This window comes from Phocoena phocoena, chromosome 16 (genome assembly GCF_963924675.1).
Source record: "Phocoena phocoena chromosome 16, mPhoPho1.1, whole genome shotgun sequence".
NCBI classification, from domain to species: Eukaryota; Metazoa; Chordata; class Mammalia; order Artiodactyla; family Phocoenidae; genus Phocoena; species Phocoena phocoena.
In genome coordinates, this window is record NC_089234.1 from 9301134 (window position 1) to 9328902 (window position 27769).

Consider the following 27769-nt stretch of genomic DNA (forward strand, 5'->3'; position numbering starts at 1 on the left):
AGGGTTTTAAAGCAATGAAATGACAACCTGATCCAATTTATAGCCTAGTTGGGTTGTTGGACCTGCCATGTGGACCGTGGGCTGTGGTGGGGCAGATGGAGAAGTAGGAATTGCAGACAGGGAGGGAGAAGAGGCTGCCTGAGAAGGCGCCTTGACCCAAGGAACACAGGTGAGGTGAGTGTACGCTCGCGAGGAAGAGGCCCGAGGCCACCCACTTGGGCTTTGTTGACTGAATAATTAAGCAGAGGGGACCCCGATCCTTAGTCCGGCCCCTGGATGGCAGGGCGCCCTGGCCATCAGCTGCAGTGCTGCTGGGTTAACAAAACTGTCCGAGGCACCTGGAGCACGAGAAGCCGGTGACATCCAGCGTCCCGCTCTGCCGCCGTGGCTGATGGTTCTCCGAGTGGACTCAGAATGCGTGTGGCCAAGAGGAGGAGGAACTCCCAGAGACTCACACATGAGTTCCAGGGAATAAGCCACGTTATGAAATGTTAGGTGTGGTCACACCTGTGCAGGGCGTGGAGGGGTGGCCGTGAAACAGGTCAGTGGAGCTTCCAAGGAACAGGTGTCCTGGAGAGAAACTCTGATGGGTGACAGGAAGGCCAGACAGTAGCCTGAGGGTCCTAAGGCCTCATCAGTGGCACCATCGCACGCTGTCCAAATGCCAAGGGCTGGTGTTCACCACCCCCGCAGGGTTCACTTCATTATTTCTTTGAGGAACTTTCACGGGAAATTTGTGTCTTCTGGCTCAAACATCTTAGTGATGGCTGCGGCCCGCAAGGCCCCAAGGGGGACGTTTCTCCACTGCCCCCGGACAGTGACCCAGGTCGAGGTTGAGATCAGCCAGCAGTCTTGAGCTGCAGGCTTCAGGCTGCAGGACGTGCCAGGCAGTGTCTCCTGCACTGCAGCCAGGCCGTGGTGCGTCTAGAAATGGGGCCAATGCTCCCTACTTCCTCTGTGTCCTGCCTTGTCGCTGGGCCTCAGAGCAGCACAGCCGGTCCCATGCAAATAGACACCTGCAGGCTGCCACCCTGCTGGCTTATCAGCCACACCCACTGACCTTGGCCTCACCTGCTCTGGCAACATTACAGCAAATCCTTCCATTTGTGGAGGACTTAATATTTACACATCATCCCGCATTCATTTCCTGTGGCTGCTGTAATGGATTACCACAATCTCAGTGACATAAAACAACACACATTTATCCTCTTACAGTTATGATGGCCAGTGTCACTGGGGTAAAGTCGAGGTGTCAGCAGGGCTGGTTCTTCCTGAGGGCTCCTCACCTCCTCTACCTTCTAGAGTCTGCTGGCATTCCCTGGCTTGTGGCCGCATCACTCCAATCTCTTCCTTCCACAGTCTCCTCACCTTCCACCTCTCCGACCTGCTGCCTCCCTCCTATAAAGACCCCGATGCCTACTTCAGACCCACCTGGATAATCCAGGATAACCTCACCAGCTCAAAATCCTTAATTTAATCACACCTGCGAAGTTCATTTTGCCATGTAAGGTAACATTCAGAGGTCCTGGGGATTAGGACATGGATATCTCTGAGCCATTATTCTGCCTACCACACACCTCCATTCATCATATCATCTCATCTTCGCAGTGGCTCTGGGAGGATGAAAAACTCAGGCTCAGAAAGGTTAGGTGAGTTGCTGAAAGTCACACAGCTAGAAAGTTGTAGGAAAGGGGAGGTGGAATCCAGGTCTTTGTGATTCTAACTGAATTTAACAGATTATATCATCATGTAAGAGGAAAACAAGGCACTTCAACATGAAAGAGGTCTTCGGCTTTTCCCTCTGAGATTTCTGCTCCTCAACGTGCCCGGGCAGGCCTTTGTCCCTCCTTCTTTTTTCAGGGGTTAAGAGTTGAGTGTCTGTCTGAGCACAAAGGGAACACCTGCAGCCTGTCCTAGTTCAGGGAGTGACCCACATTTGAAGAAAGAGCTCAGCAAGCCACAGCTGGGTCTCTGGTCTTTATGGCAGTTTGAGGGTTTCGCACATGCACGCTCACATGTGGTTTGGTAAATGATTTTCTCAATTAACCCATGAGTTAATAAGCTTCCTGTTAATTAAGGAGATGTCCCAGACCCCAGGGACCTTCAGCCTTGATTCAACGGCCAGGAGAAGGGGGAAAAATAGTGACTCATCTCTTGGGTACTGAACCGGCAGAAAGAAAAGACTCGGGGGCAATATTATTTTGTTTTAAGTAAGGCATTATAGATTCAATATTTAGTTGGTGTTAGAAGGGGGGACAGCAAGTATTATTCACTCCTTGGGTATCTCAAGGGCGCATAAAGGAACAGTTGCACCTGCCTGCCAGGAAACATGCTCAGCTCACAGTAAGACACTGGGTGACTCATGCAGAGCTTGCTGGGGAAGCCAAGCAGTTGGCCATGCTGTTCAGTGATGCAGAGATAAAGAGAAGTTCATCACTGTGTTCGAGACTCGCTGAGCCCTTTCTGGTGTTCTGGGTGGACACATGACAGCTCCCCTGCCGCCAGCTGCCATCCCATCCCACGCCCATGGAGCCTGGCTTCCTGCCGGTTTTGTGGGATGCTGGGCCTGATGGGTCCCTCTCCTTAAGGGAGTCCAGGAGCCTATCAGGCCCCTTTGTTCGGGTGAGAAATGGGTCCGGGGAAGATGTCTCTGAGTGGCCAGGAAACCAGGAAATCTTGTTCAGTGAAATACATGTTGAAGCTATCTTTGCTTTATGTCACATCAGCTCCGAGAATGGACTGGCCTGCCTCTCAAACGTGGCTGGCAGGAAGGGACTGGGACACAGAGAAGCAGGAAAGCTCATCGCTGCCGGCAGGAAGAAACCCTGTGGTGTCCACTGTAGAGAGCGATTTTATGCGATCGAACTGAAGTTGCACACGTGCTTGGACCCACCGATTTCATATTAAAATATACTTAAAATATGCATATTTTAAGGGGATCACACACGCTTTTAGACTTTTTGTTTTTCCAGTTATTGGTATATTCTGGAAATCTTGCCGCTAGAATGCTTCAACAATAGCTTCTCAATGATTGCATAGTGTACAGTATTCTAATTCCTACTGTTGGACAGCTAAGGTCATGCTGACGCTCTGCACTATAAACAATGCTGCAAGGAACACCTTCGTAACTAAATCATTGGCTCTTTTCTGGATTTTGCTTTCACCAGTATAAATGCCTGAAGTGTATTTGTTCAATCAAAAGAGCATGTTTTTCAGTATTATTGCTGGGTAATAAGCTGCCCCCAAACTTAGTGGCTTAAAAAAACAATTATTGGGCTTCCCTGGTGGCACAGTGGTTGAGAGTCCGCCTGCCGATGCAGGGGACACGGGTTCGTGCCCCGGTCCGGGAGGATCCCACATGCCGCGGAGCGGCTGGGCCCGTGAGCCATGGCCGCTGAGCCTGCGTGTCCGGAGCCTGTGCTCCGCAATGGGAAAGGCCACAACAGTGAGAGGCCCGCGTATCGATAAAAAAAAAAAAAAAACAAAAAAAAAACAATTATTTCTCAAGGGATAGAGCGGGAGGTTGGGGTGAGCAGATGTAAGCTATTATATATGGAATGGATAAACAACAAGGTCCTACTGTATAGCATAGAGAACCATATTCAATATCCTATGATAAACCGTAATGGAAAAGAATAGTTAAGAAAAAGAATGTATATATATATATACATATCTGAATCACTTTGCTGTATAGCAGAAATTAACACAACATTGTAAATCAACTATACTTCAATTTTTTTAAATTGATTAAAAAATTAATTATTTCTCATGATTCTGAGGGTTGGCTGGAGAAGTCCTTTTCGGTGGAATTTCCTTCTGGGGTCACTCACGTGGCTGTGCTCCTCTGGAGGGGGCACTAGGCTCCTTCTGGGGTCACTCACGTGGCTGTATTCCCCTGGAGGGGGCACTAGGCTCCTTCTGGGGTCACTCATGTGGCTGTGTTCCTCTGGAGGGGGCACTAGGCTCCTTCTGGGGTCACTCACGTGGCTGTGCTCCTCTGGAGGGGCCACTAGGCTGGAAGGTTTCAGGTGGCCTCAGTCACAGGTCTGGCTGTTGGTGCTGGTAGTTGGCCGAAAACTCAGTTCTCCACGTGGCCTCTCAGTCTCCAGCAGGCTAGCCCGGGCTGCAACATGGTGTGGTCCCGGGGCTCCCAGAGGACAAGGGTGGTGGTGCAAGCCCCTTATGGTCCAGACTCCTGAACCATAAGGGGTTCATGATGTTACTTCTGCCACATTCTATTGGCCAAAGCAAGGCCCAGGGCCAGCCCAGATTCAAGAGGGTGGAGAAATGGTCTCCATCTCTTGATGAGTGGAGCAGCGAAGCCAAGGGGCACAGACACAGGGAGGTGGGATTCACTGGGGCCGTTATTATAATGATATACCACAGTCGCTTACATCCTAAGCCCTTTGCTAAAGTGTTCCAAATTGCCCTCAGAAAGACAGTACCAATTTATACTGCCACCAGCCAGCATCCTTTGGGAATATTTATTTTTTAAAAAACTGGGGCAACCACTTCTGGAAGAATGCACACAATCTGTGATAGAAGAGGAGGTTTCTGTCTCCTGAGTGGACACAGTCATACCCCTGGGTGGTCACCTGGGGACCTGGCAGCACAGCCAACATTCACGCAGGGCAGTTGAGGGATGGTCATTCCCTTTGGGCAGAGCAGGAGCTGAGCTCCGTCTCTCCCCGTCTGTCTGTTCGGCCACCATCTCCACGGCTGTCATTCCTGCCCAAGCCCCCTCACCTCTCCCAGATCACCACAAAAGCCTCTTAAACGTTAAGCCTCATTTCCACTCTGCCAGCCCCCCACTCCTTTGCCATGCATCGCTCAGAATGACTTTTTCAAAACACAGATTTGGTTCGCAAGTCCCCCCAGTGTCCAATCCACCATGACTCCAGCTGTTTCTGCCTGCTCCCCTGCCTCTGGCCACTTGGCCTTCTTCCTCATCTTCTAAAGGAGTCGGCTCCCCAGCTCATGTTCTAGTCTGGACCGAATCGTCTCCTGACCCCCAACTTTTCCTTTTTTAAAAAACAGCTTTGGGACTTCCCTGGTGGTACAGTGGTTAAGAATCCGCCTGCCAATGCAGAGGACACGGGTTCGAGCCCTGGTCCGGGAAGATACCACATGCCACGGAGCAACTAAGCCCGTGCGCCACAACTACTGAGACTGCGCTCTAGAGCCCGTGATCCACAACTACTGAGCCCGAGTGCTGCAACTACTGAAGCCCACATGCCTGGAGCCCATGCTCCGCAACAAGAGAAGCCACCGCAATGAGAAGCCCCCGCCGCAACTAGAGAAAGGCCACGTGCAGCAACGAAGACCCAACACAGGCAAAAATAAATAAATAAAGTAAATAAATGAAAAAAAAGCAAAAACAGCTTTGCTGAGACATAATTCATGTATCATACAATTCACCCATTTAAATGTCCAGTTCAATCGTTTTTTAGCATATTTACAGTTTTGCAACCATCACCATCAGTCAATTTAGAACATTTTCATCATCTCAGACCGAAACCCTGTACCCTTTAGCTGTCACCCTCCCTCTCTCCCCAGCCTCTTCCTCCCTCCAGCCCTAAGCAACCACTAATCTACTTTCTGTCTCTGCATATTTTCCTGTTCTGGACATTTCACATGAAAGGGATCATATAATATGTGGCTTTTTTGTGACTGGTTTCTTTCACTTAACATCATGTTTTCAAGGTTCATCCACCTTATGGCATGTATTGTACTTCATTCCCTTTTACAGCTGAATAATATTCCATCGTATGGATCTACCACATTTTTTTAAACCATCTGTCAGCTGATAGACATTTGGGTTCTTTTCACCTTTTGGCTACTATGAATAGTGAACATTTGTGCCCAAGTTTCTGTATAGACATATGTCTTCATGCGTCTTGGGTATATACTTGGTGGAATTGCTGGATCATATGGCAACTCTATGTTTAATCATTTGAGGAACTGCCAGACTGTTTTCCAAAGTGGCTGTACCATTTCACAGCATATGAGGGTTCCGATTTCTCCATCCAAACCCATTTTAATTCCACTCATGAGAATTCCCTGGTGGTCCAGTGGTTAGGACTCTGCACTTCCATTGCAGGGGGCACAGGTACAATCCCTGGTTGAGGAACTAAGATTCCACAAGCCACGTGGCACAGCGGGAAAAAAAAAAAAAATCTCACTCATACTTCAGGTCTCAGCTTAAGGGCTACTTCCGTGCAGAGACCCCTCCCTGGGCCTCGCATGCCCTCCTGGGGTCTAGGTCAGCTTCTTTGCTTTAAGCTTTCAAAGAACTGGGCTTCCTCGCTTCGGGGCGCTGAAGCATTGCTTAGTGCAATGATTCCATCAACACCTGTCTCTCCCCACACTGTGGGCTCCACGAGGGCAGAGGCTGTCTGTGTTGTTCACCTTTGAAGTCCTAACCCACGCCTGGCCCACAGCAGCCAGCCGCCCACGAGAAATCTGTAGAATGAATGTCAGGGGCCGAAAGCGCAAAGGGCACGTAACTCATTCAGAGTCACCAAGTAGAGCCGTGGGAGCCTTGCGTCCTATTCCACCCTGTCCAATACGGTAGCCACCAGCCAAATGTGGCCACCGAACACTTGAAATGTGGCCAATGCCACTGAGAAATTAAGTTGTTGATTTTATTTCACTTTAATAAATTGAAATTTAAATAACTGTCAGTGCAGGTAGGAGTGGGGTAACACTGGGACTCCTGATACAGAGCTGAGTTCTGCTTCCCTGGCATTAGAACCTTCCCTTCCCCCAACATGCTTCTCCCTGCCCCTGAGGAGGTAGCCTTCGCCCAGCAGTCCAGACAAATATCTGTGGTGAGCCTGAGCCTCAGGCATGGCCACTGATGCTTCCTTCTCCGGGCCTTGGGGAGAGACTAAAAGACTCAGTACTCTGGAGGGTCTCTAGAAATTGGAAGGTCCCAGTCCTGTTCCGTGGTTGGTACCTTTGCTACCCTGTTCCTTCTACTTGCATTTATGGTGATTTAAATGTAAATACATTAAGATGAAATAAACTTAAAATCTCAATTTCCTAGTCACACTAGCCACAGTTCAGTGCTCTGTGGTTACATGGGGCTAGTGGCCACCATATCGGACAGGGTGGATATAGGACATTTCCATCATTGCCGAAAGTTCTACTGGATAGCACTGCCCTAGAGGTTTCCCTACAGAGGGTTCTCTCCTCTCTGTCTCCCACAGGATACTCTGTCCTCACTGGTTCTCAGCTCTCAAGGCCTCAGATCCTGTGGGCCAGCCTCCAACACATCCTATGCCATCCTCCTGTGTGCACATGGGGCTGGGACTTCCCCCACCCAGTTCCTGGGGAGCCCGTCCTTCTCCCCAGCAGCTTGGCAGGCCCCAGCACATCCCCTTCTCATCTTAGGCTTACAAGAGCAAAAATGTCCTCTCTCATCTGGTACTCTAGCCTCCAGGATACCAAACCCTCTAAAGAAGAGTGAGGATAAAAGCCCTTCTTGCTCTTCCCGATGAGCTCATAGGAAAATAAGACAGTTCATTTCTTCCCCCGGTCCTACTTTTCCTGGTCATAGGCACAGCCATTCACTTCTGTTCTTCTGCTCTCCTGGAATCAGAGGACTCAATGAATGATTGCAGCTGGGAAAGTCTACCAAGAGTGCCTAGCTCGACCTTTCATTTTGCATAAAGGGAAGAAGGCCCAGAAGAGAAAAAGGACTTGCCCAAGATCACAGAGCAACCATCTTGACCTAATAAATACTGAATGACTCCAAATAATGAGGAGGAACAGAGATAAATTGTATCAACCTCCTACTATGTGTTGGGTGCTTTACCAATCACACATCGACTTAACACTGCAGGTCTTATGGCCCACTTCAGATTAGACTCTGAGGTTCAGAGAGGTTAGGTGACTTGCCTAAAGCAACACAGCTAGTAAGGGACAGAGCTAGGACTCAAACCCTTGTCTTGCTACTTCATGACCTAAAAGAGTTGCTGGGCCATCTTTGTTGGAGGGGAGGGTCTGGGGAGGTGAGCCAGATGGTGGGTGATAGGAGAAGCAAACACAGAGAAGGTCATGGACATGGCACATAATATGTTAGGCTGACCAACACTCATGGTCGCTGCTTTTGGCCTGGTGACTGTGGACTTTTTAAATTCTAGTCTAAGAAGTTCTCACTTGTAAGGAGGGCTTGTAAGATCATCTTAAGAATTTTTGTCTCAAGACTTCTACTTCCCAGGTTCAGAGATTTTGTGATGTGAACACTGTAGACGTTTGAATGACCACAGTCTCATCTGGGATGTAAAAAAAGTTCACTTTGAACCACTAAGCAAGGAAGACCCTGCAAGATGAGCTTTTAAGTTGCAAATTTCTGCCACTGAAATTCTGGTTCCCACTTTTGAGGCAGACCTCGCCCCCTAGTGGAAAGGGGTGGACACTGCATTATAGTAAATGGTCCACCCACAGGAGGGTGCCTCCTTAAAGTTCTATATTTCATAATACAGGAAATTTGGTTTTAAAAATAAAATCAGCCAGTGTGGTGAAATAGATTCACAGCTTTGTTGTTGTTATTGGATTTTTTTTCCCACTGGAGAAGAAAGACAGTCGGGTATGTGGGGGTACGGTGGGGAACCCTGCTATGGAATCAACATTTTCAAATCGATCTGAGTTGTTTCTGGGAGTGATCCCAGACCTCCCGCATCAGGACTTCCTCAAAGCCTGGGAGTTAAAGTGAAGTTTCCTGGGTGTCTCCTAGGAGCCAAATAAATAAATAAACTTTTCCCCTCTTCTCAGTGGCCTGTGGAGGGAAATGGAAACAGGTGAGCCCTGTGGCCAGGTCCGTGGTGGCCCCGGCTCTGCCACTCTGAGGAATCTGGATGTACAACTGCCTACTCTCTGAAGCTCAGCTACCACTCTTTTTAAAAATTTAATTAATTAATTATTTTTGGCCATGTTGGGTCTTTGTTGCTGAGTGCGGGCTTTCTCTACTTGCGGCAAGAGGGGGCTACTCTTCGTTGCAGTGCGCAGGCTTTTCATTGCGGTGGCTTCTCTTGTTGTGGAGCACGGGCTCTAGGCGCGTGGGCTTCATTCGTTGTGGCACATGGGCTCAGTAGTTGTGGCTCACGGGCTGTAGAGTGCAGGTTCAGTAGTTGTGGCTCACGGGCTTAGTTGCTCTATGGCATGTGGGATCTTCCCGGACCAGGGCTCGAACCCATGTCCTCTGCATTGGCCAGCGGATTCTCAACCACTGCACCACCAGGGAAGCCCTCAGCTGCCACTCTTACTGACATGGAAAATACACCTACATCATGGCGGGGGGGGGCAGTTGGGAGGATTCAGTGAGAGGGTGGGCGTCAAGTGTAACATCTTCAAACCAGAACTGTCACTCCAGCTCCCTGGGCCTGATTCCCTGCTCTTACAGTGAGGAGGTAGAAATGACATCATCTCCTGTCCCTGACGCCCCGAGTCCTTCTGCCTCGGGTGCCTCCATTCTCTGGCCCTCGAGGCAGGGGACGCAGCCCGGCCCGTCAGGCCCTTACCCAATCCTTTCTGGGGTTGCCTTTCTCCTACATCCCTGCATTTTGGACCCTCACAGTGTGACTGGTCACCTTAGGGAGGCCTTTTTGGAATTGCTGTTCCGTGAGGTTTTCCCAATCCTGCAGACTCCGGGAGCTTGACATTGCATATTCCAAATAGCTGAGCCAGGACAGTGGTTTCCCATAGAAAGTGGACAGTCATTCATGTTTCAGCAGCGCTTCCAGACAGCCTCTTCTCTCTTGGACATCTACGGACTTGCTTTCCAGAAGTTTTCCATTCTTATCCTCCCCATTATCCCCCAGGACCCTGGTGAAATGTCACGAGGCTGATTTCTCCAGAGCCAGTGAGTCGAGCCGCACCCCGACATCTGCCCAGGGGCTGCTTACCGAGGGGCTGTTACACAAGTCGTGGCCGCAGGGATCATAGCCCCGAGGGAGGCTGAGGGGCTGCCTTATCCCCTTTTTATAGACAAGGAAGCACAGTTCACAGAGGGGAAATGACAAGTGACTTTTCCAACTTAGCACCATTAGTTTGGAGGCAAGGCAAATTCATCATCGCCTTCTTCTCCCAAGGCTGTGTTTCTCGGTTAAAGAAATCATATATCTGGAGAGAGAAAAAAAAATCAGCTTCTGAGGAAAAACACATTGCATAATCCCATTTTGAATGGGAAGAAAACTCCAAGTGCATCTAAAGGTAATTCGGGAAGGTCACCTGCCAAACTTCTGAATGATGGGAGTCCCACTGGATTTTATTGTCTTCTTTGAATTTTCTCATTTTTCTTCAACAAGCTTGTTATTGTATAGAAGTAACATTTCGTGTTATAAAAGGGGAAACGATCCTGCTTATTTGAAAACAAACTACTGCTCCCTATGAAGACGTGGATGAATCTCTTAAACGTGATGTTGAACCAAAGGATGCAGGCATGGAAGAGAGCAGGCTGCAGGACTCTCTTCATTCAATATTCAAACCAACTGGCCATTGTAACGAATGTGATAGTCAGATAGCGTTTACCTTCGAGGAACAGTGACTGGAGGAAGTACAAGGAGGGAGGGGGGCACCTGGGGTGGTGATCATGCACTTTCCGGTTTTGATCTGGGTGCTGGAATATGGGGATGTTCATCTGTGGTAATTCATCAACTTACGTCACAGATTTTTGGCACTGATTTTGATTTTTTTAAGATAGTCCACTAAAATACTATTAATCTGAATGACGGTGTATTTTGACACAAGGAGAGTGTCTCACTTGCCTTGCCCTGTCCCGGCCCTGCAGGGGTGGCAGGGATAATCGAGGCTGTGGGTCACACCTGCCAACCCCTCAGAACCCTTTATATCAGGGACTTGTCTGGAAAGTCTACAATACTCCAGGGATTTCAAACAGAATAAATATAATACAGAGAACAGATCACACAGATGAAGGAAGACCTGAGAAGGCAAACAGGAGAATGAGACACCCAGAGACCGGCAGGAAGTCTTCACCGGCCTGGAGCTGCAGGGGTACACAGATGAGGAGGTGTCACCAGAGCAGAAGCAGAAGCAGGGCCATCTGATGGATCTGGAACCACGACAGGAGGCTGCCAGGTAGGAGCTGGGACAGCAGAGCAGAGTTGGAGCCATAGGGGAGACACAGCCACTGCTGGAAAATGCCCTCTGCAGCCGAGAGAGTGAGAAGTCCCCTGGCTTCCCTCAGTCTCTTATTCTCCAAGCTCCCATCACCATTTCCTGTTGCCTGGGCCTGGCCAGATGCAAGCCAGGGAACAGAACTTACAGGACGGGGGCTAGGACAGACCCAACTCCCAGTTCGTCTGTCCAATTCTTCCACCAGTTCCCCTTCTCACCTTCCCACCAGTCTTCCTCTCTGCCAGCTCACTCTGCCCAGGGCATCAGTCCTCTGCTGGGAAGGCGGCTCCCTTAGTGCATGTCTGATTCTAAGGTGATCACCAGACTAAATTTACCCACCTTGTGGTCTATACGGCATCAGCTGACGCTCCAGCACTTTCCCAAAGACACCGGTTAGCAGGCTGTGGTGGACACACCCTAAATAATCACACACCTTGTGTAATCCTCTCCCCTTGAGTGTGGGTAGAACATATGACTTACTTCTAGCCCCGAGAACATGGCCAAGGTGACGATATGTCACTCCCAAGATTACCTTGCGGTATGCGTGGCTCTGTCTTAGCAGACGACAGTGAGAGAGACTCTCCTGCTGCCCTCGAAGGACAAACAGCCATGCTTTGAAATGTCTGTAGAGGGCACCATGTGGCAGGGAACTACAGGGGCCTGTAGAACCTGGGCGGTCTTCTCTCAACATCCAGTAAGCAGTCAGGCCCTCAGTCATGCAGCTGCAAGGAAATGAATCTGCCAGCAACCTCATGAGCTTGGGCGTGGGTTCTCCCCACTTGTGTCTTCAGATGAGAACACAGCCAGCTGCCACTGGACTGTAGACTTGACCCTGGGCAGGGGACCCAGCAAGGCTGCTTGGACTCCTGACCCACAACAACTGTGAAATAATAAGTATGTGTTGTTTAAGCCACTAAACTTTTGGTACTCTGCTACACTGCAATAGAAAACTAATCCACCCGGTGGGAAAAAAGACTATCTTGCCTTGCTTTTTCCAAAACCTAAAGTTCCATTTAAAAAGGTGGGACAGTAAATAAGTCATGCCATACCTCATAACTGTTTACTTCCCTTCCTACCTCTTGTTCCGGCTGACCCAAACCTGCCAGGGACAACGGCAAGGTGTGTTGTTCTGTGTGGCAAGCAGAGATGTATCACAAAAAGGGGAGCCTCGGCGCTTCCCGTTGGAGTATGTTGTTACTGTTGACGCCCCCATAGGAGTGCTTCCGAGAGTGCATCAAGTTAGGGCTGGACTCAGGGAGCTTTGGGGTCAATGATGGCAATGGACTCATGGCTCTGATACTTTCCATCCTCCAGCGATACAAATGGGAGTGCTATGGTCTGCATGTGTCTCCCCAGACTTCATATGTTGAATTCTAACCCCCAAAGGTAATGTCATTAGGAGGTGGGGCCTTTGGGAGGTGATTAGGTCATGAGGGAAAGGCAGGGCCTTCGTAAAATGGATTAGTGCCCTTATTAAAAGAGGCCCCAGAGAGCTCCCTGCCCCCTCCACCGTGTGAGGACACAGCGAGAAGAAGCCGTCTATGAACTAGAAAGCAGGTTCTCATCAGACACCACGTGGAATCTGCTGGCATCTTGATCTTGGACTTCCAGCTTCCAGAACTGTGAGTAACAAATTTCTGTTGTTTATAAGCCCCCAGTCTGTGGTGTTTTGTTATAGCAGCCCAACAGACCAAGACAGTGGGCCAAAGTTCTGAGACCACTACTAACTCGGAGAGTCAGCTGAATACTTGAGCAGTCCCTTTCATGTCGTTTTATTTCCTTTTACATGGACCAATGGAAGAAAAAAAAATCCCATAGATTCTTCTGAAAACCGTTAAGATAATGAGAAGACGAATGAAAAACTTGCATAGATTGGGATGCCCACAGTTTGGATTTTCAAGGCCTAAAAGACGAAACAAAACAAAGCAAACGGGACTTTCAGGATAAACGCAATCATCCTCTAGAAGGGGAAAGGGAAGGCCTAGCAACTGTATAAGATGCTGGTTCTCAACTCTGGATGTACATTAAGAATCACGTAGGGAAGGTTTTTAAAATAAACCTTAAAAAAATTAAGTATAACTTAAATACAATAAAGTGCCCCAATCTTAAGGATACAGCTTGATGGATTTTCACAAGTAAGCACTCCTGTGTGACCACCACCCTGATCACGATAAAGAACATTTCAGGTACCTCTGAAATCTCCTTCCCATCCCCTCCTGGTCAATATCCCAGCCTCCCGCACTCCCACCTCCACAAGGAAATTGCTATTCTGATTTCTAACACCATAGAGAATAACTAGAGGAGCTTTTAAAAATACTGATGCCTGGGTCCCACCATGGAATATCTGGTCTCATCTGGGTGGCTCTCAGGCCTGGGGAGTTTGCAAAGGGCCAGGTGATTCTGATGTGCAGACAGGACTGAGAATTACTCACTGGTTTAAGGTCAAGTCCCATTTCCTGCAGGGCAGCGAGGACTTAAATTCACAGACCAAAGAGCTCCTCCCAGCACTGCAGACAGGCTCTCTAGCAATTTCTGGATTGTAGCCGTCAGGAGCCAAGCCAGGTACTGAATCCACCGGGACGCCGCGGTGGCCCACTGAGGCAGATGACCTCAGTTCTCCTTGGACGAGCCAGGGGTGGGTGGGCTGGGCCATGGATTTTGGTGGAAGGTCATGTCCCAGCAAGAAAGGTGGTGTTGGCAGCAAATACGCTCCACCAGACATTCCACCTCTCCCTAAAAGTCCCCTTCGATATTTATAAAATGATTCGGGTGTGACCCAAATCAGGCAGTCTGGTTTGGCTTATCGTTTTCAGTATGCCCAGATTTCATCCTACAAGGTTTTTCTTTAGCATTATTTGGGGCTGTGAAAATCCTTAAGAAACTGAGCAAATTTCCCCCCGTAGATCGGTGGAGCTATAAAGCCAGTGATCCCCAAAAATGTGTGGAGGAGAGAACGAGCAAAAGAGCAATCAAAGAGAAAAGAAAAGATAAGCACTCACGTGGCTTTTGCAGGACGACTTGACCAACCCAAACTTTTGCTTGATCTGGTTCGTCGTGAACTCTTGCCACTTGCCGTCCACCAGGGTCTGGGCTCTGATCTCGTACGTCACCAAGCGCTCTGCTCTCAGGCTGATGGGGCTGTGCTCATAGACGGAGGAGGCAAATTCCAAGTCGGTGTGCCTTATTCTCTGCAAGGAGGGTGACCCACCTTAGGTGGAACTGAAACCAGGGTGACCCGGAGTTAGCGAAACGTGGTCCCTGCCACATCGGCCCTCCTGTCTGATGTGTACAGGGCAGGAGCGTTTCCCCATGGCCCCATTTCCTACATGCAGCTGCTGCCGAATCGGTTGGCATTTGAACCCTCACCATGAGCAAACCACTGGCCAACGGACTGGGGTTTGGCCAACGCAGGAAAGCACCACGAAGTCAATCTATATTGAACGGGAAGGTCTTCACATCGCTTTGCCAGAGTTTAAAAAACCAACATAGTATTCATATGAGCACTTCGACTCCTGTTGTTACATAATTCATCTCTTCCATCCAGTAAAATCCATTATGTAGGGAAATGCGTGAGTCACTGAAGACCGAGGACTGGCCCAAAGAAGAGAGGTGACTCGCTTAAGGACACATAAAGAGGTAGTGGCCAAGCTGGATGAAACCCCAGGTTTCTCATTCATGCATTCATTCATTTATCCACTCATAATACAAACATACCACCCCTACGTTCCTGTTCTGTGATTGGCAGTGGTAATAAAAAGATATGGTGATATTAAAGATATGGTTTCTCACGGAGCTTAAAGTTTTGGAGACTTACAATGAAACCCTAAGTGGAAGGTAGGGGTCCACCATCATAGCTGTCACCATCATCAGGGCCCCGTTCCAAGCCCTTTGCACAATTTAACACATTTGATACTCACAGCAACCTAGGAAGGTAGGTCGTATTACCCTGTCCAACTTAAAGGTCAGAAAGTGGACACAGGGAGGTTCCTGGGCTCACCAAGATCAAACGGCTCACCAGATGGTTTGAATTCAGACTCTACTCTGAAACCCAGCTCTCCTGCCTCTCCTGAAAGTCCAGCAGGAGCATGGAGGTGAAGGCATCCACCCTCCTGACTCTTCCAGCGTCCTGTTCACAGCCTCCGCTTTGCCCCCCTAGAGAACACCATTCCCTCTGCCTTTATGGGCACATGCGTTACCTCCACAGAAGAACGGCCCCCTGTAAAGCATCCCCCAGCATGTACAAACTGAAAATGAATTGAGCCCCACACGAGGTTCCAGAGGACTATCATTTAACCTTGGCCTTACCAGCAGAGGCCATACAAACATGAAGACACTCCATTTTGAGATCCTCATCTATCGAACGGGTCAGCAGCAACCTCACAATGTTGGCGCAAAAATCAAATGACATCACGACCGTGAGAACGGTCAGCACCGGGCTTACATTTTACAAATGAATTCGTAATTAATGTTTAATCAATTATTGTTAATTATTATTAATCAATTATTATTAATTCCGTATGAACTGATTCTGAATCTCAAAGGCTGTTTCAGAGACATAGCTCTCCTGTGCTCTCTGTCCTTCTTACCTGCATATGAAAACTATACGAAGTAGGATCCTGTTTGATTCCCTTTATCTCAAAGAAGAATCCATATATGGCAATCACTTTTGAATGTGTAGTATACTCCTAAATGGGGAGAGATATGCAACAAAGTGACAGGGGTAAAAACCTTCAGTATTCAAAGGCAAGAAAACATAGCAAGACCAAGTCCAGCTACAACTACTGAAGTGATTAATGTGTGATTTGAAACACAACAGCAATGTTAGCCTGGGAAACAGAAGAAGAGACAGACTGTAGCGACTTTACAAATCCTTACAGGTTGGCACTCAGTGGCAATACTATTTGCTCTGCATGCCCCCCTTAGTGGGGAGAAGAATGAGTTAGGCATATTCTTAGATGACCCGTGGTCTGCAGACCTTTGAAACAAAGCATTTTGCTCCAATCTGATGGGCCTAAGAGACCCTCCATGCCCACGGTATTGCAGGGTGTCGTGGCCACTGTGGTCTGCAATCTGTCCACTTGGGCAGGTCCCTGCAAGCACAGCCCATCCAGGCCTGATCCAGAGGGGAGTCTCTGATGATAGACTCAGGGCCCCAAACCTGTAAAACACGAATTCTTTTGAGATCACTACTGGGGCGGCTTTAGTGATGTTGGAGGATCGCAGCCATTGCTTGGAGAGTTGTACCTATCGAGGGAGCCCGAGACAAAGGGCAGCCACCAGCCACTCAGGCTCCCCTGGTGACTGAGCGCCCAGAGGCTTTGCAGCCGAGCTCCCTAACTCATTGTCGCTTTGATTCTGGGCTCCATCTAAAGAGCTGCTCAGAACAGTCACCCTTGCAACCTTAACCACGGGCTCAGAGTGGAATCTCTTCTTGGGCAGTTGGCAGCTCACCATGTTTGTGGGGAAAAGGATGACCAATTCATCCCAGTTTGCCCAGGCCTTTCCTGGTTTTAGAACAGAAAGGTCCTGCACCCCCAGGAAACACCTCCAACCCTGGAAAGCTGGGGCAGTTGGTCACCCTCATGGGAACCGTAGATGTGCCCATCAAGTGACTGAATGGCCTGTCCCAGGGCCCTGTCTTGTGCATTTTCCTTCTAAGAGGGTGGCAAGTGTGCAGGAGAGACCCCTATGATTCCCTCTTCTGCCCCGGTCTTCCTACCAGAGGGCGGAAGTGAGCATGGCCATTGTACAAAGGTCTCTAACCAAGCACGGGAAGGGATGTTTCTTCCCCTGGCTCGGGCCCAGCAGTCAGTACCTGGTTAAAGAGCAGCCCGAATCTCACCCCCTGGGTGGTAAGATCTTTCACGTGGGCCATGTCGCCCCCATTCTCCAGCTGAAAGGAAAACACACACCACTTACCAGCAGCCCGATCCCCCAACATCATCTTCACTACATTGATCCCTACAACCCCCATCGTGCTCGAAAGAGTTCTGTCTCTGGAGCCTACGTTCACCCATGAATCCAGTCCACAGTATTTACTGAAAACCTACTAGCCAGGTACCATGCTCAATGCTCTCAGAAGATGCAAAGATGAGGACAAGAAAAATGTCCCAGCATTTTTTTCTTACTTGAGAAATAAAATGTGTACATCAGGATCCCGATTACAAGGCACAGAACATTCATGGCTGTAAAGTCAAGAGCAAGTACGGCCCCATAGGGCAGGCTCCACGTGAGGGCGGGGGCCGGGAGGGAGCAAATTTCAGGAGGATGACATTGGTGGCGGGGGGCAAAAGGAAGGAGGTGGGCAGGGCCAGAAGGACATGAAAAGGGAGGTGGGGGACTTCCTGAGGTGTCCAGCCCCAGCCCCGAGACTATCCCCTCTCTCTCTGTTGCCCCTTCCACCCTCTGCTCTGTTAGAACACAATTTTGAGTTATGTCCCAGGGAAGCACGGTTCCACGGAGCGGTTATCTACTGCGTACGGGGCACTGAGCCCTGTGGTTTGCACATTACAGTAGGTATTTGTTGAGCTGAATTTAATTTCAACCAGTGACTCATAAATCTTCAGAACTCAAACACTGCCCCACTTCATCTCTGAAAATGCATGATTGGAAACACACAAGAAGCACAACCGTTTGCACAGACAATTCACAAAGGGGGAAATGCCACGTGGAAAAATATTCATATTTACTAGTAATAAAGGGAATGCATATTCAACAATGAGATGCCATGTTCACTTCACAATTGACACAAGTGATCTGAAAGGAAAATGCTCTATGTTGCTGAGCTTGTTCAAAGAAAGGCACCTCGGGGCTTCCCTGGTGGCGCAGTGGTTGAGAGTCCGCCTGCCGATGCAGGGGACGCGGGTTCGTGCCCCGGTCCAGGAACATCCCACATGCTGCGGAGCGGCTGGGCCCGTGAGCCATGGCCGCTGAGCCTGCGCGTCCGGAGCCTGTGCTCCACAACGGGAGAGGCCACAACAGGGAGAGGCCCGCGTACCGCAAAAAAAAAAAAAAAAAAAAAAAAAGAAAGGCACCTCATTGATCGCTGGGGAAGGAGTAATTTGGTCCAAATTTTGCTGATATGTATCAAGAACAAAAGTGCACATTCCTTTTGGGGCCAGTATTTTCTACTCTTCAGATTCTCCTATGAGAAAATAATTCTAAGTATAGTAAAATAAACCATTACGTGCAAATGCATTCACCATGCAGCCTACTTATAATAGACAGCAGTTAGAAACACCACGACTTTTCTACAATAAAGGAAAGGCCAAGTAGCACTGTTTGTAGCATATCCTCTTGGTGGAAGAGTTTGCAGCCAGTAAAAATGGTGATAAGAAACACATTTCATTGAGTGTATTTTTTAAAAAAAGACCTGAAGGCAATAAAATGCAATAAGATGTTTGCGATGGTTGTTTTGGGAGTGATGGGTCTGAGAGTATGTGTCTTCTTTCTTTCAGTTTCTCTGAATTTTGAAAAATTTCAATAATAAGCACATGACATTTGTATCTGTGAGGGGACTCTGTTTGCAGGGCCCTGTGGCCAATTGTCCCCGACTCTCCGGGTCAACAGGACAGATGTTCTAAACACCTGGGCTCCAAGGCGGGGCCTCCTCTCTCCTCCCCTCCAGGCTTGGCTCTTCCCACTTCCCCTGGGGAAGGATCCAGATACTTCCCCACCTCAGAGGCCCAGAGGTTTCAAATGCAAAACACATCTCCAGAAAAAGCAAAGGCAATACATTTCGATAACTGTTTCCGTGCTGAGCTGGCGACTCACCGCGAGGTAATGGTTGGCTATAACCCGGACGAGCCAGGATTCAGGGAAGAAGTTAATGTGCCTTAGCTCCTCCAGACCCTTGCCTGGAAGAAGCACAAAGGGGACATTCTTATGGATTTATTCATAAGAGAACTGCAAAAACCTCATTTACGGAAGGACAAAGGAGGAAGTTGGGAGCTGAGGACTGGCGGGCATTCCCGGGCCCCAGGAATCGTTAGATGTGTGGAACCCAAGTGAGAGGTCCCATGGCCCTTTCCCCCAAAGGGTCCACAGCCCCCGGCCACAATCCTGCCCAAGGAGGGAGGGTTGAGATCTGATAAACAGTGTCTTTGGAGTGTCTAGAAGCAATGTGGACAAACTCTCTGGGCTCCATCAACCATTTGTGGGTTTTGGAGCTACTCATTCTATCTGGATAACTGGAAATGGCTTGGAAAAAGTTCTCAAATATCCTTTCAGATGCAAAGCTCTCACTGGTGGCCACCTGGGCTGCCCCAAACACACTCCCCAAGAGTCCCCTCTCTTTCCAAGTCACAGCTGCCTTGTTCTGGGCCCAGAGCATGAGGAAACTCAAGCCTGGAGCACAGACCCACAGTTTTCTCCCAAACTGCCGAGTAAGCGAGCGACCCAGAGGGGACGCCACTCTAAGAGGCAGGGCATGTGGTTAGATGGCGACACGCAGCCCTGGGCGCTGAGTACACTTTCATAATCGGTAAGCCCCTTCCATTCACCATCATGTTTTACAGGAGCTCTGATTATCCTCATTTTACAGACAAGGAAACTGAGACCGGGCAGCCAACTGACTTTCCTAAAGTCACACACCTTGGAAATAACAAAGCCAGATCTCAGCTGATTCCTTTGGAAACGTCTGGTGGGGCTTCCTCAGGAGTGGCTGAGGGGTGTGGCAGGTCCCCAACAGCCTCCCCTGGATGCGCTCCCACGGGCTGGGGCTTACCTTTGGTGATGCCGTGCAGACGTAGGCAAAGGAAGAGCGGCATCCAGTTCTGTCCCACATCCCGGTCCAGAAAGCAACACTTCTTGGGGAAGCTTAGCAGAGGTGCAAAGAGGAATAAAAGGCCTTCAGAACACTCCTTTCTGGAATTGGCTGGGGCTCGTGAAAGTCATGTCAGAGACTAGCAGTTTCACCAGCCAGGGGTAGATGGAGCCTGGTTCTCTCTGGATGGGTGGGGAGTGTGGAAGCAGAGGGGGGCTGCCCCCCGAGATTGTAATGAGACAAAGGGTTATATTCCCCTTGCATCTACCGCATAGTAGGTGCCCAACAAATACTCATTAAATGATGTGGGAACACATAACTGTACAGAGGATTTCAGGATACGTTTTCTCACTTGAGTCTCACAAACTTCTCAAGGGGCAGACAGGACAAGTACATCAGCTCCATTTTACAGATGAAAAAACAACGGCTCAGCCAGGACTTGAACCCAGGGTTTCTGATTCCCCCTCTACACATGCTGCCCTTTGAGTAAGTGGCCAGTTTAGGCACTTCCGAAGCACTTTCTGGTAGAATCAAGAAGAAAGAAAGGTCGGATGAGTGGGTAACTCGTTTTAGCAGCTGGTTCCAGGATCAGTTCTGGACAGTGTTAATACTAAACTCTGGTTAATTTCCACACGTGGCTGAGGTCAGGGCTGGGCTGAAATCACACTCCCCTTGAGAAGACGTGTACACACAGGCACGCATCCAGTCTTGTTTTGAAACAACTTGCTGCATAAAATGGTCACTTTTGACAAATGGGGACGACAGGGGATAATTTTTCCAATGACTTTGGAAACACAAAGTCATTCCCTCAAGTCAGATCCTGTATGAGACCGGCCAAAGGCACTTTTAGAATATTTTTCCATGAATCAAGAGTGATGTCCAAATCACACCCTGTCCCAGCCAGACTGAACACTCCATTGGCCCCTTGTCCCGCCTCTGCTGGGGGTGCCCACCAACCTGCCTGGGGGTCATTTGTTTTCACAAGATCTGGGAATTCCTGAGACTCTCCAACTCTTCCTCGCGGCAGTGGTCCCAGGAGAGAAGTTTAAGGATTCTGAGGCGTTGTGAGAGGGGAGAGGAACGCGAAGACAAATGAGCGAATTCAAATTCAATGATTATTTATTAGAATCCACTGGGGGGCTCTCTCTGGGGGTGGACGGACCAGGCGTAAATAAAGGAGGGCTGATACTTCCAGGAGTGCAGGGCTATTGATCCTGGATCCAGCCCTCCATTACCCAGGGCAGGTGGAGCTGGGCTAGTGTGGGCCGTGCCAGTGCCCTGAGAAACACGGATCTCTTAGCTGGACAAATAACACTTGCTTGACTCCTTTCCCAGACGTGAACGCCTCCTCCTTCCCTGCCTCTCTCTCACCACTTAATGGAAGAATCGGCTAGGTGGCATCACGGCGGGCGCAGGCGTCAAGGAAGAAAGAAGGGGCTGAGCTGACGCAGAACCCCCAGCCCAGCTGCGCGCTGGGGAACGAGCCCGGACCCTCAGCAAGGGCTCCCACAGCCCGGAGTGGCCCCTGAGGAGAGAGAACTTGCTGGAGCTGCAGGTTAATACAATTTCAGCCCAGGAGGGAAAGGACCATCTAGAGGACAGATTTCCCCTCCAGCTCAGAAGCCCCCAGGCGCCAACTCCACAGCTTTGTGGGAAGGATGCTGGGAGAGTAGGAGGGACCCAAGGCCCCCGAGTCTCCCTATGAGAGGCACTCAGCCAGATGACCGTCAGCCAGGACCTCTCCAGACAGACATTCTCCCCGAGAAGATTCTGAATGAGCTTTGCTGAGGCAGGTGATTGGACTTTATGACCCCTTTGGATCACAGGAAGCGGCACTGATGGTGGCTGATTTGGACAGGTCACAAGTCAGCTCATGCACTGCCCAACCATGCTTGGGGTCCCTGAGCTTGGGCCTGGAGTCAGACGGACCAGGCTCCAGTCCTGGGCCAGCCAGCCGTCAGCCGTGTGACCCAGCCTCCCCAAGCTTCCTTTTCTGTCCGGGGGCACAACAGCCACACGTGCTTCCCTGGGTAGTCGGGAGAAGTAAAGGTGACAGAGCTTGTGATATGTCGGGCACAGCTGCTGGTCCTAGCGGTGCTCTGGGCTTCATGATTGCCACCGTTGTCCCCTCACCCCAAGGAAAGTGACCTGAACTTGAGCCGGTCAAGTTGCACGGCCGTGTTCTTGCTGGCGTTCATTATTGCTGCTACCCTCTAACTCGCCGGAGCCACGGGCCACCTCAAAGGAAGTAAATGGTGGCCTCAGCCGCTGATTTTCTAAAATCCCAAAGCATCTGAGCAGTGTGGTCCAGCCCCTTGAACCAATGGGTGTAACCCTGCCCCTGGAGCCGGGCGGGTGGATGGCTGCAGAGCTGGGACGCTGCCTGGGGCCTCCAGAGAACAGCCCACGTGTTTCCATCTAACCCGGCTCAACTCCGTGCTGGGCCGCGGCATCTGGATTCTCTGGGCCAAGGAAGGAATGCTCACCTGATGTAACATAAAGTGGGGGAAGCTGGTTGCTGTGTCGGGACCTCTCTGCATGGCTGTTTGGTGGAAACAAAGGCTGGCATGGCTTCCCCAGGCGCTGAGCTCTGTCTCTGCGAAGACTTTGGGTTGAGCACTGACTATTACGGGACAAGCTTCTGGCCATGGTGTCTGCCTCCTAAAGTTCATGGGAAACCCTTGGGGCATGACCCCCTTAGGGAGGACAGTTCATAGGTCCTTGATACTGAAAGATACACCCAGGTCGGCTCTGGGTTCTGCTTGCAAGACCCTGGGGACAAATCCTCCCTTCTGACCTCCTGAAAAGCAGGAGGAACAAGTCTCTGTCAGACTGACACAGGTTGGCATTTTAGATCAGCCACGACCTTCTTGCCTCCTCCAGCCTGTCATCTGTCAGAGTCCTTTACCCTTTCAGACTCAGAGCCCCATTAGCCCAGCACTTCACATTTTTGCCTTTTAAATGCATACTCTAGAATTCTGACACGCGCTACAGCACAGATGAACCTTGAAGACATTGTGCTAAGTGAATTAAGCCAAACACAAAAGAACAAATACTGCATGATTCCACTTATGTGAGGTTCCTAGACGAGTCAAATTCACAGAGGTGGAGGTAGAATGGCGGTTGCCAGGGGCGGCGGGGAGGGGCAGAGGGGAAAGGGGACTCATTGTTTAATTTGCATGGAGTTTCAGTTTAGGAAGATGAACAAGTTCTGGAGATGGATGATGGTGATTGTTGTACAACAGCGCGAATGTACTTAATGCCCCTGAGCTGTACCCATAAAAATGGTTAAAATGGTCATTTTTATGTTATGTATATTTTACCACAATAAAAAAATTAGAGTTAAAATTTACTTAGTTTCTATGAAAAATATCTGAAAGAATAGTTTATATTTTAAAGTGAAGTTTGAAAAAAATTACACACTTGGGGGAAGGGAACACGGCGTTTTTCAAAAGGTAACTCGGTGTGGAAGACCTAGACGCCTTCTGAAACCCAAGAAGCAGGAAATGGTCCTCTTGGCTCCTGACGCCAAAGTGTGGTAAGGAAACAACAATTCTGAATGTCGCTGCCACCACCATCACCTAGCGAATGTCACTGCCATTCAGGACGTCCTGCCAAGTGCTGTGCTGGGCCTTTTCTTTGAGTCAGAACGAACCTACATCAGACCCGACGAGGGGGTATCGTTAACCTCTGCAGCCAGTAAATGGCAACAGTGGGACTCAGACTCAGGGCCACTACCTGCTAACATACACCTCATTTACTGAATGTGTTGTTTGTCTCTGCTTCCTAGATTGTAAACTCTGTGAAGATGGAGATTTTTGTCTGTTTTGTCTACTCTTGTATTCACAGCACCCTTTGCAGTGCCTGGTTCTCAGGCAAGTCAGCTTGCAATAATGTTAAGTGAATTAATTGGATGAATGAGCTGGTCCCTGCCAACTCACCAGGCTCAATCCTACCATCCCATCCCTCTGCTCACCCATACTTCACCTTCTAGGAATGCAGTTCCAGCCCAGTGCATGTGTGGGCATGCACACACACACACACACACACACACCACACACACACAGACCAGGCTATTCTATGCCAATTTTCCTATGCTCACAGGGTCCTGTCTGTTGTTACCACGATTATTTGTCAGGCCAAGTCCTCTGGGTCATTTGTCGAGACCCAGTCAATGTCATCTTGACTATGAAGATGAAGATGGTCCTGATCTTTGCCCAAAGGCAGAACTGCGTCTAGAAACTCTGTGTAATGATGATGCTACCTGCCCTTTGCAAGATCCTCCTGCACCCAGACACTTATATTCCTTGTGTTCCTCCAAAGTCTCCACTCTTACCATTGAAGAAGACGTCTTGGGGCCACCCAGTTTGGGTGAAAAGCCAAGAAGCCACATGAGGGAAGTGCAAAAGTAGTAAGGAATTGGAATCGATAATATTTAGGGACCTTGAAAGGAGGGAGATTCAGCTTCCAGGGAGCCAAGCTAAGGCAGATAGGAGCACCGCTGGTCAGAGACACAGAAGAAATGAAAACGGCAAGAAACACAAACACAAAAGAAATATATCAACCTCCCTGCACAGGGCTTGGTGGAGAGATTCTGACAGAGAACAACTGAACCACCCTCATGTCCATGACTCATGGACTCATTCAAAAGGAATGTTCTGGTAAAGAGATCAGAGTTGTCACACCAGGGGTGCCCAGTTTCATGATGACTCCGTGGTTATATATCTGCAAATGCCATCCATTAATCACAAGAGACACATGGCTGTGTGCCCGCCCTGGCACACAGCATCACAGCTCATTTCCTTCAGACACCTGTGGGCTGGGATGCTCGGAGTGCAGGGCATGGCTGGGCCGCTCTCCTCGGAGGCTCCCCTCCTTTTGTATATGGGAAAGTGGTGCTGGGTTTGTCGGGGCGGTGCTCACCCACACAGCCGGTACATGCTCTTGTTCTCTCTCCAAGAAGCTCAGAGAAGGAATCTGTCCAGTGCACAGGTGAGATCCAGGAAGGCTTCCTGGAGGAGTCTTTGGCCAGCTCCATAAAAGCTGGGTCAGATTTGGACAGGGCATAGGAGGGAGGAGACTCTGCTGCAGAGGTCAGGGAAATCTGATAGTTGGGATGGTGTGGAAACTGGATTCACTGACTGCTTTCAATGACCTCCTTCTGGTGAGGTTGCTGGAATCCACCCTTGCAGTGTCTGAAAGGGACCCATTTAGGGATTAACAGATCAGCTAAGGACTAGAATTACAGGTCCCTTCATGACTTGCCCTTAACCCGAAGACCTCAAAGTAAAAGGATGTGTCTGATGATCTAGGAGCCCCAGGTCCACCCAGCTCCACCACCAATTTGCAAAAGGCGCCCAAGTAAGCCCCTTACCATCCCTGCATGGATTTTACAGACACACTGTTGAGTGAAAAAAATCCAGACCTTTAAAAGTCTATGCTATAAGATTCTATTTAAAATTCAGAAGCAGCCAAGACATCTCCATAGTAAAAGAAGCCAGGATACCCGTTCACCTTGGTGTGCGAGAGGTAGTGACCGAAATAAGGCACATTAGGGGGCTGGTCAGGTTCTGCTTCTTGGTGTGGGTGCTGGTTATACAGGTGTGTGCGCTTTGTGGAAATTCATTGAGCTGTTCACTTAAGGTTTGTGCACTTTGCTGTACGTATTTTATATTTTGATGAAAAATGTACTTAAAAAAAAAAGTGCCGGATCTTCCCTGGCGGTCCAGCGGGTAAGACTCTGCCTTCCAATGCAGGGGGTGCAGGTTCGATCCCTGGTCGGGGAGCTAAGATCCCACATGCCTCGGGGCCAAAAACACAAAACATAAAAAACAGAAGCAATATTGTACCAAATTCAATAAAGACTTTTAAAATGGTCCACATAAAAAACAAACTTTACAAAAAAGTGGAAAATTTGCCTGTCTCTGGCTCTTCTCCAATTGATGAATTTTTACAGCCCCCCTGGACTTCTCAGACTGCTAAGTGGGACGAAATGATGACTTCCTCTGTGGACGAATGAAGGCAGTGGTTTTGCGTACAGTTTTTGTTTTTCTCACAAGGAAATGTTAAGTTAAATTCTGGACAGCCGATTTGTATTTCTAAATTAACCACTGCCAGGAAAACAGCTGTGTGTGTGTGTGTGTGTGTGTGTGTGTATACACACATGCGTGTTCCCTTTCTATATTGATGTATTTAGACAACAAGGAAAATAAGCTTTGAAGATGTTCTTAAACATGGAGCTAGGCAGAGAAACTGCCCCTTTCACTGTCCATCGGTGCCCCTGGCATAGAGCACATGTTCAATAACTATTTGTTGAATGAATGAAAAAAAATCAATGAATAGAAGAGTACAGATGAGTAGAAAAGGCTTGGACATATGTCTTTATTTGCAGGTACAGCGGTGCTGAAGGGGTTAACTATTCAAATACCTTCCCTCCTAGCTCAAGACGTTGCTAAGACAGCTGGGAAAAGGAGTATTTGATCTATTTCACTCAATTGCTGCCCTAAACCCTCCTTTCTGGATACTGGGCCAGCCAAGGCCACACCCAGAGTTGCAGCTCTGCCTCATTCCTGGTCAGTCTAACATTCGGGCAGGTTGTCCCGCTGCCTCCACATTATGAAAACAATCCCATTTTGGAGGTCCCCACATTGTGATGGTCCACTCTGACCTCTGCTCCCCGACCTGGGAGATACTTTATAAACCACTCTGCCATTTCAATTATTTCATCAACAGATGGAACTTTAAAAATTGGGCCAAACAGCCAACTTCCTTGGCTCTCATACACAAGCCTGTGTACCGTCTCCCAGGGTCTGCTCAGCTGCCCCACCTTCTAATGCTCCTGGAATGTCCCTGTCAGTGGCTGTGGAAACTTCCTTGACGAGCTGTTCCCTCTGTCTTCACTGAACTGTGGGGCTCAGCTCCTCTGGTGACTCAGTTCCGGCCCAGGCTGACCGTGACTTCCCACGCTTCCACCACTTCCACCCCTTCCACCACTGGCGCAGAGGTGCCTTCCTGCAGCCCAAGCCCTCAGGCCAGCAGCTCTGAGGCTCAGCCCCAGGGATCCTCAGGCCAGCACAGAGCCTGGGCACCACCGCTGCCCCCTCCCATGTCTAGGGTAGGCATCACCAAACTATCGAGACATTATTTCTCGCTGAGCCTCGAGAAAGCCTTAGAACTCTTCCTAGTCTCGTCCACCAAACAGGCCCTACCCATCAGTAAAAATGGAAACTTGTCTGCCAGCCCTCCTATTTCGAGCTGCCGCAGACATGGTGTTCTCTGAATCTGGCATTGGCATGGTCATACCCATTTCTCAGCTGGGGCAACCCAGCTCTGTAGAAATGTTTGATGGCATTTCATCATTCCATAAGCTGTTATATGCTCGGTGCCAGGTGAGCTGAGGATGCAATAAAGGATTGTAAACCCTTCCTACAAGCTGCTCACAACCTACCCAGGGAGACAGGACGTATGCACCCACCAAGGTGTTCGTAAGGGCCTGGCTGGCAAGGCTCCTAGGGAGGCCCCGCCGGGATGGACTCAGAAGAGGAAGCAGAGCAGGCTGGGGTCAGGGGAGCTGGGGCAGCAAGTGCTGACCCCTCGGCTAAGGAGTCCCTCGGGGACTCAGGGGACAAGCACTTGGGAGGTGGAGGCCATTGACCAGGGAGCACCTTATGGGTGCCAAAGACTGAGCTGGGACGGGAGGCGAACCACCCGCAATCCTAAAAATGGACCACGGTCCTTAAAGTCGGAGGTGAGCCTGGGTGACCACGGAGTGGAAGAGCATCTGAGTTCCAGACTGTCTCATCTTTTCTCCCAAGGGGACACCAAGCCTGCTGGAGGGAGGGAGAGGGAGTGAGGGAAGAAGGGATG

General features: G+C 49.5%; 1 protein-coding gene across 1 annotated transcript in view; it reads right to left on the bottom strand.

Moving 5' to 3' along the window:
• Nucleotides 1-12973: 12973 nt before the first annotated feature.
• BTBD16 (BTB domain containing 16) overlaps nucleotides 12974-27769 on the bottom strand; it is a 45479-nt gene continuing 30683 nt past the window's right edge. The window contains exons 10-15 of the mRNA XM_065894784.1: nucleotides 19865-19956; nucleotides 18913-18995; nucleotides 16955-17032; nucleotides 15726-15824; nucleotides 14139-14327; nucleotides 12974-13042 (exon numbers count right to left, since the gene is read on the bottom strand). Coding sequence (XP_065750856.1) covers nucleotides 12974-13042; nucleotides 14139-14327; nucleotides 15726-15824; nucleotides 16955-17032; nucleotides 18913-18995; nucleotides 19865-19956 — 610 coding nt within the window. The remainder of the gene's footprint in view (nucleotides 13043-14138; nucleotides 14328-15725; nucleotides 15825-16954; nucleotides 17033-18912; nucleotides 18996-19864; nucleotides 19957-27769) is intronic.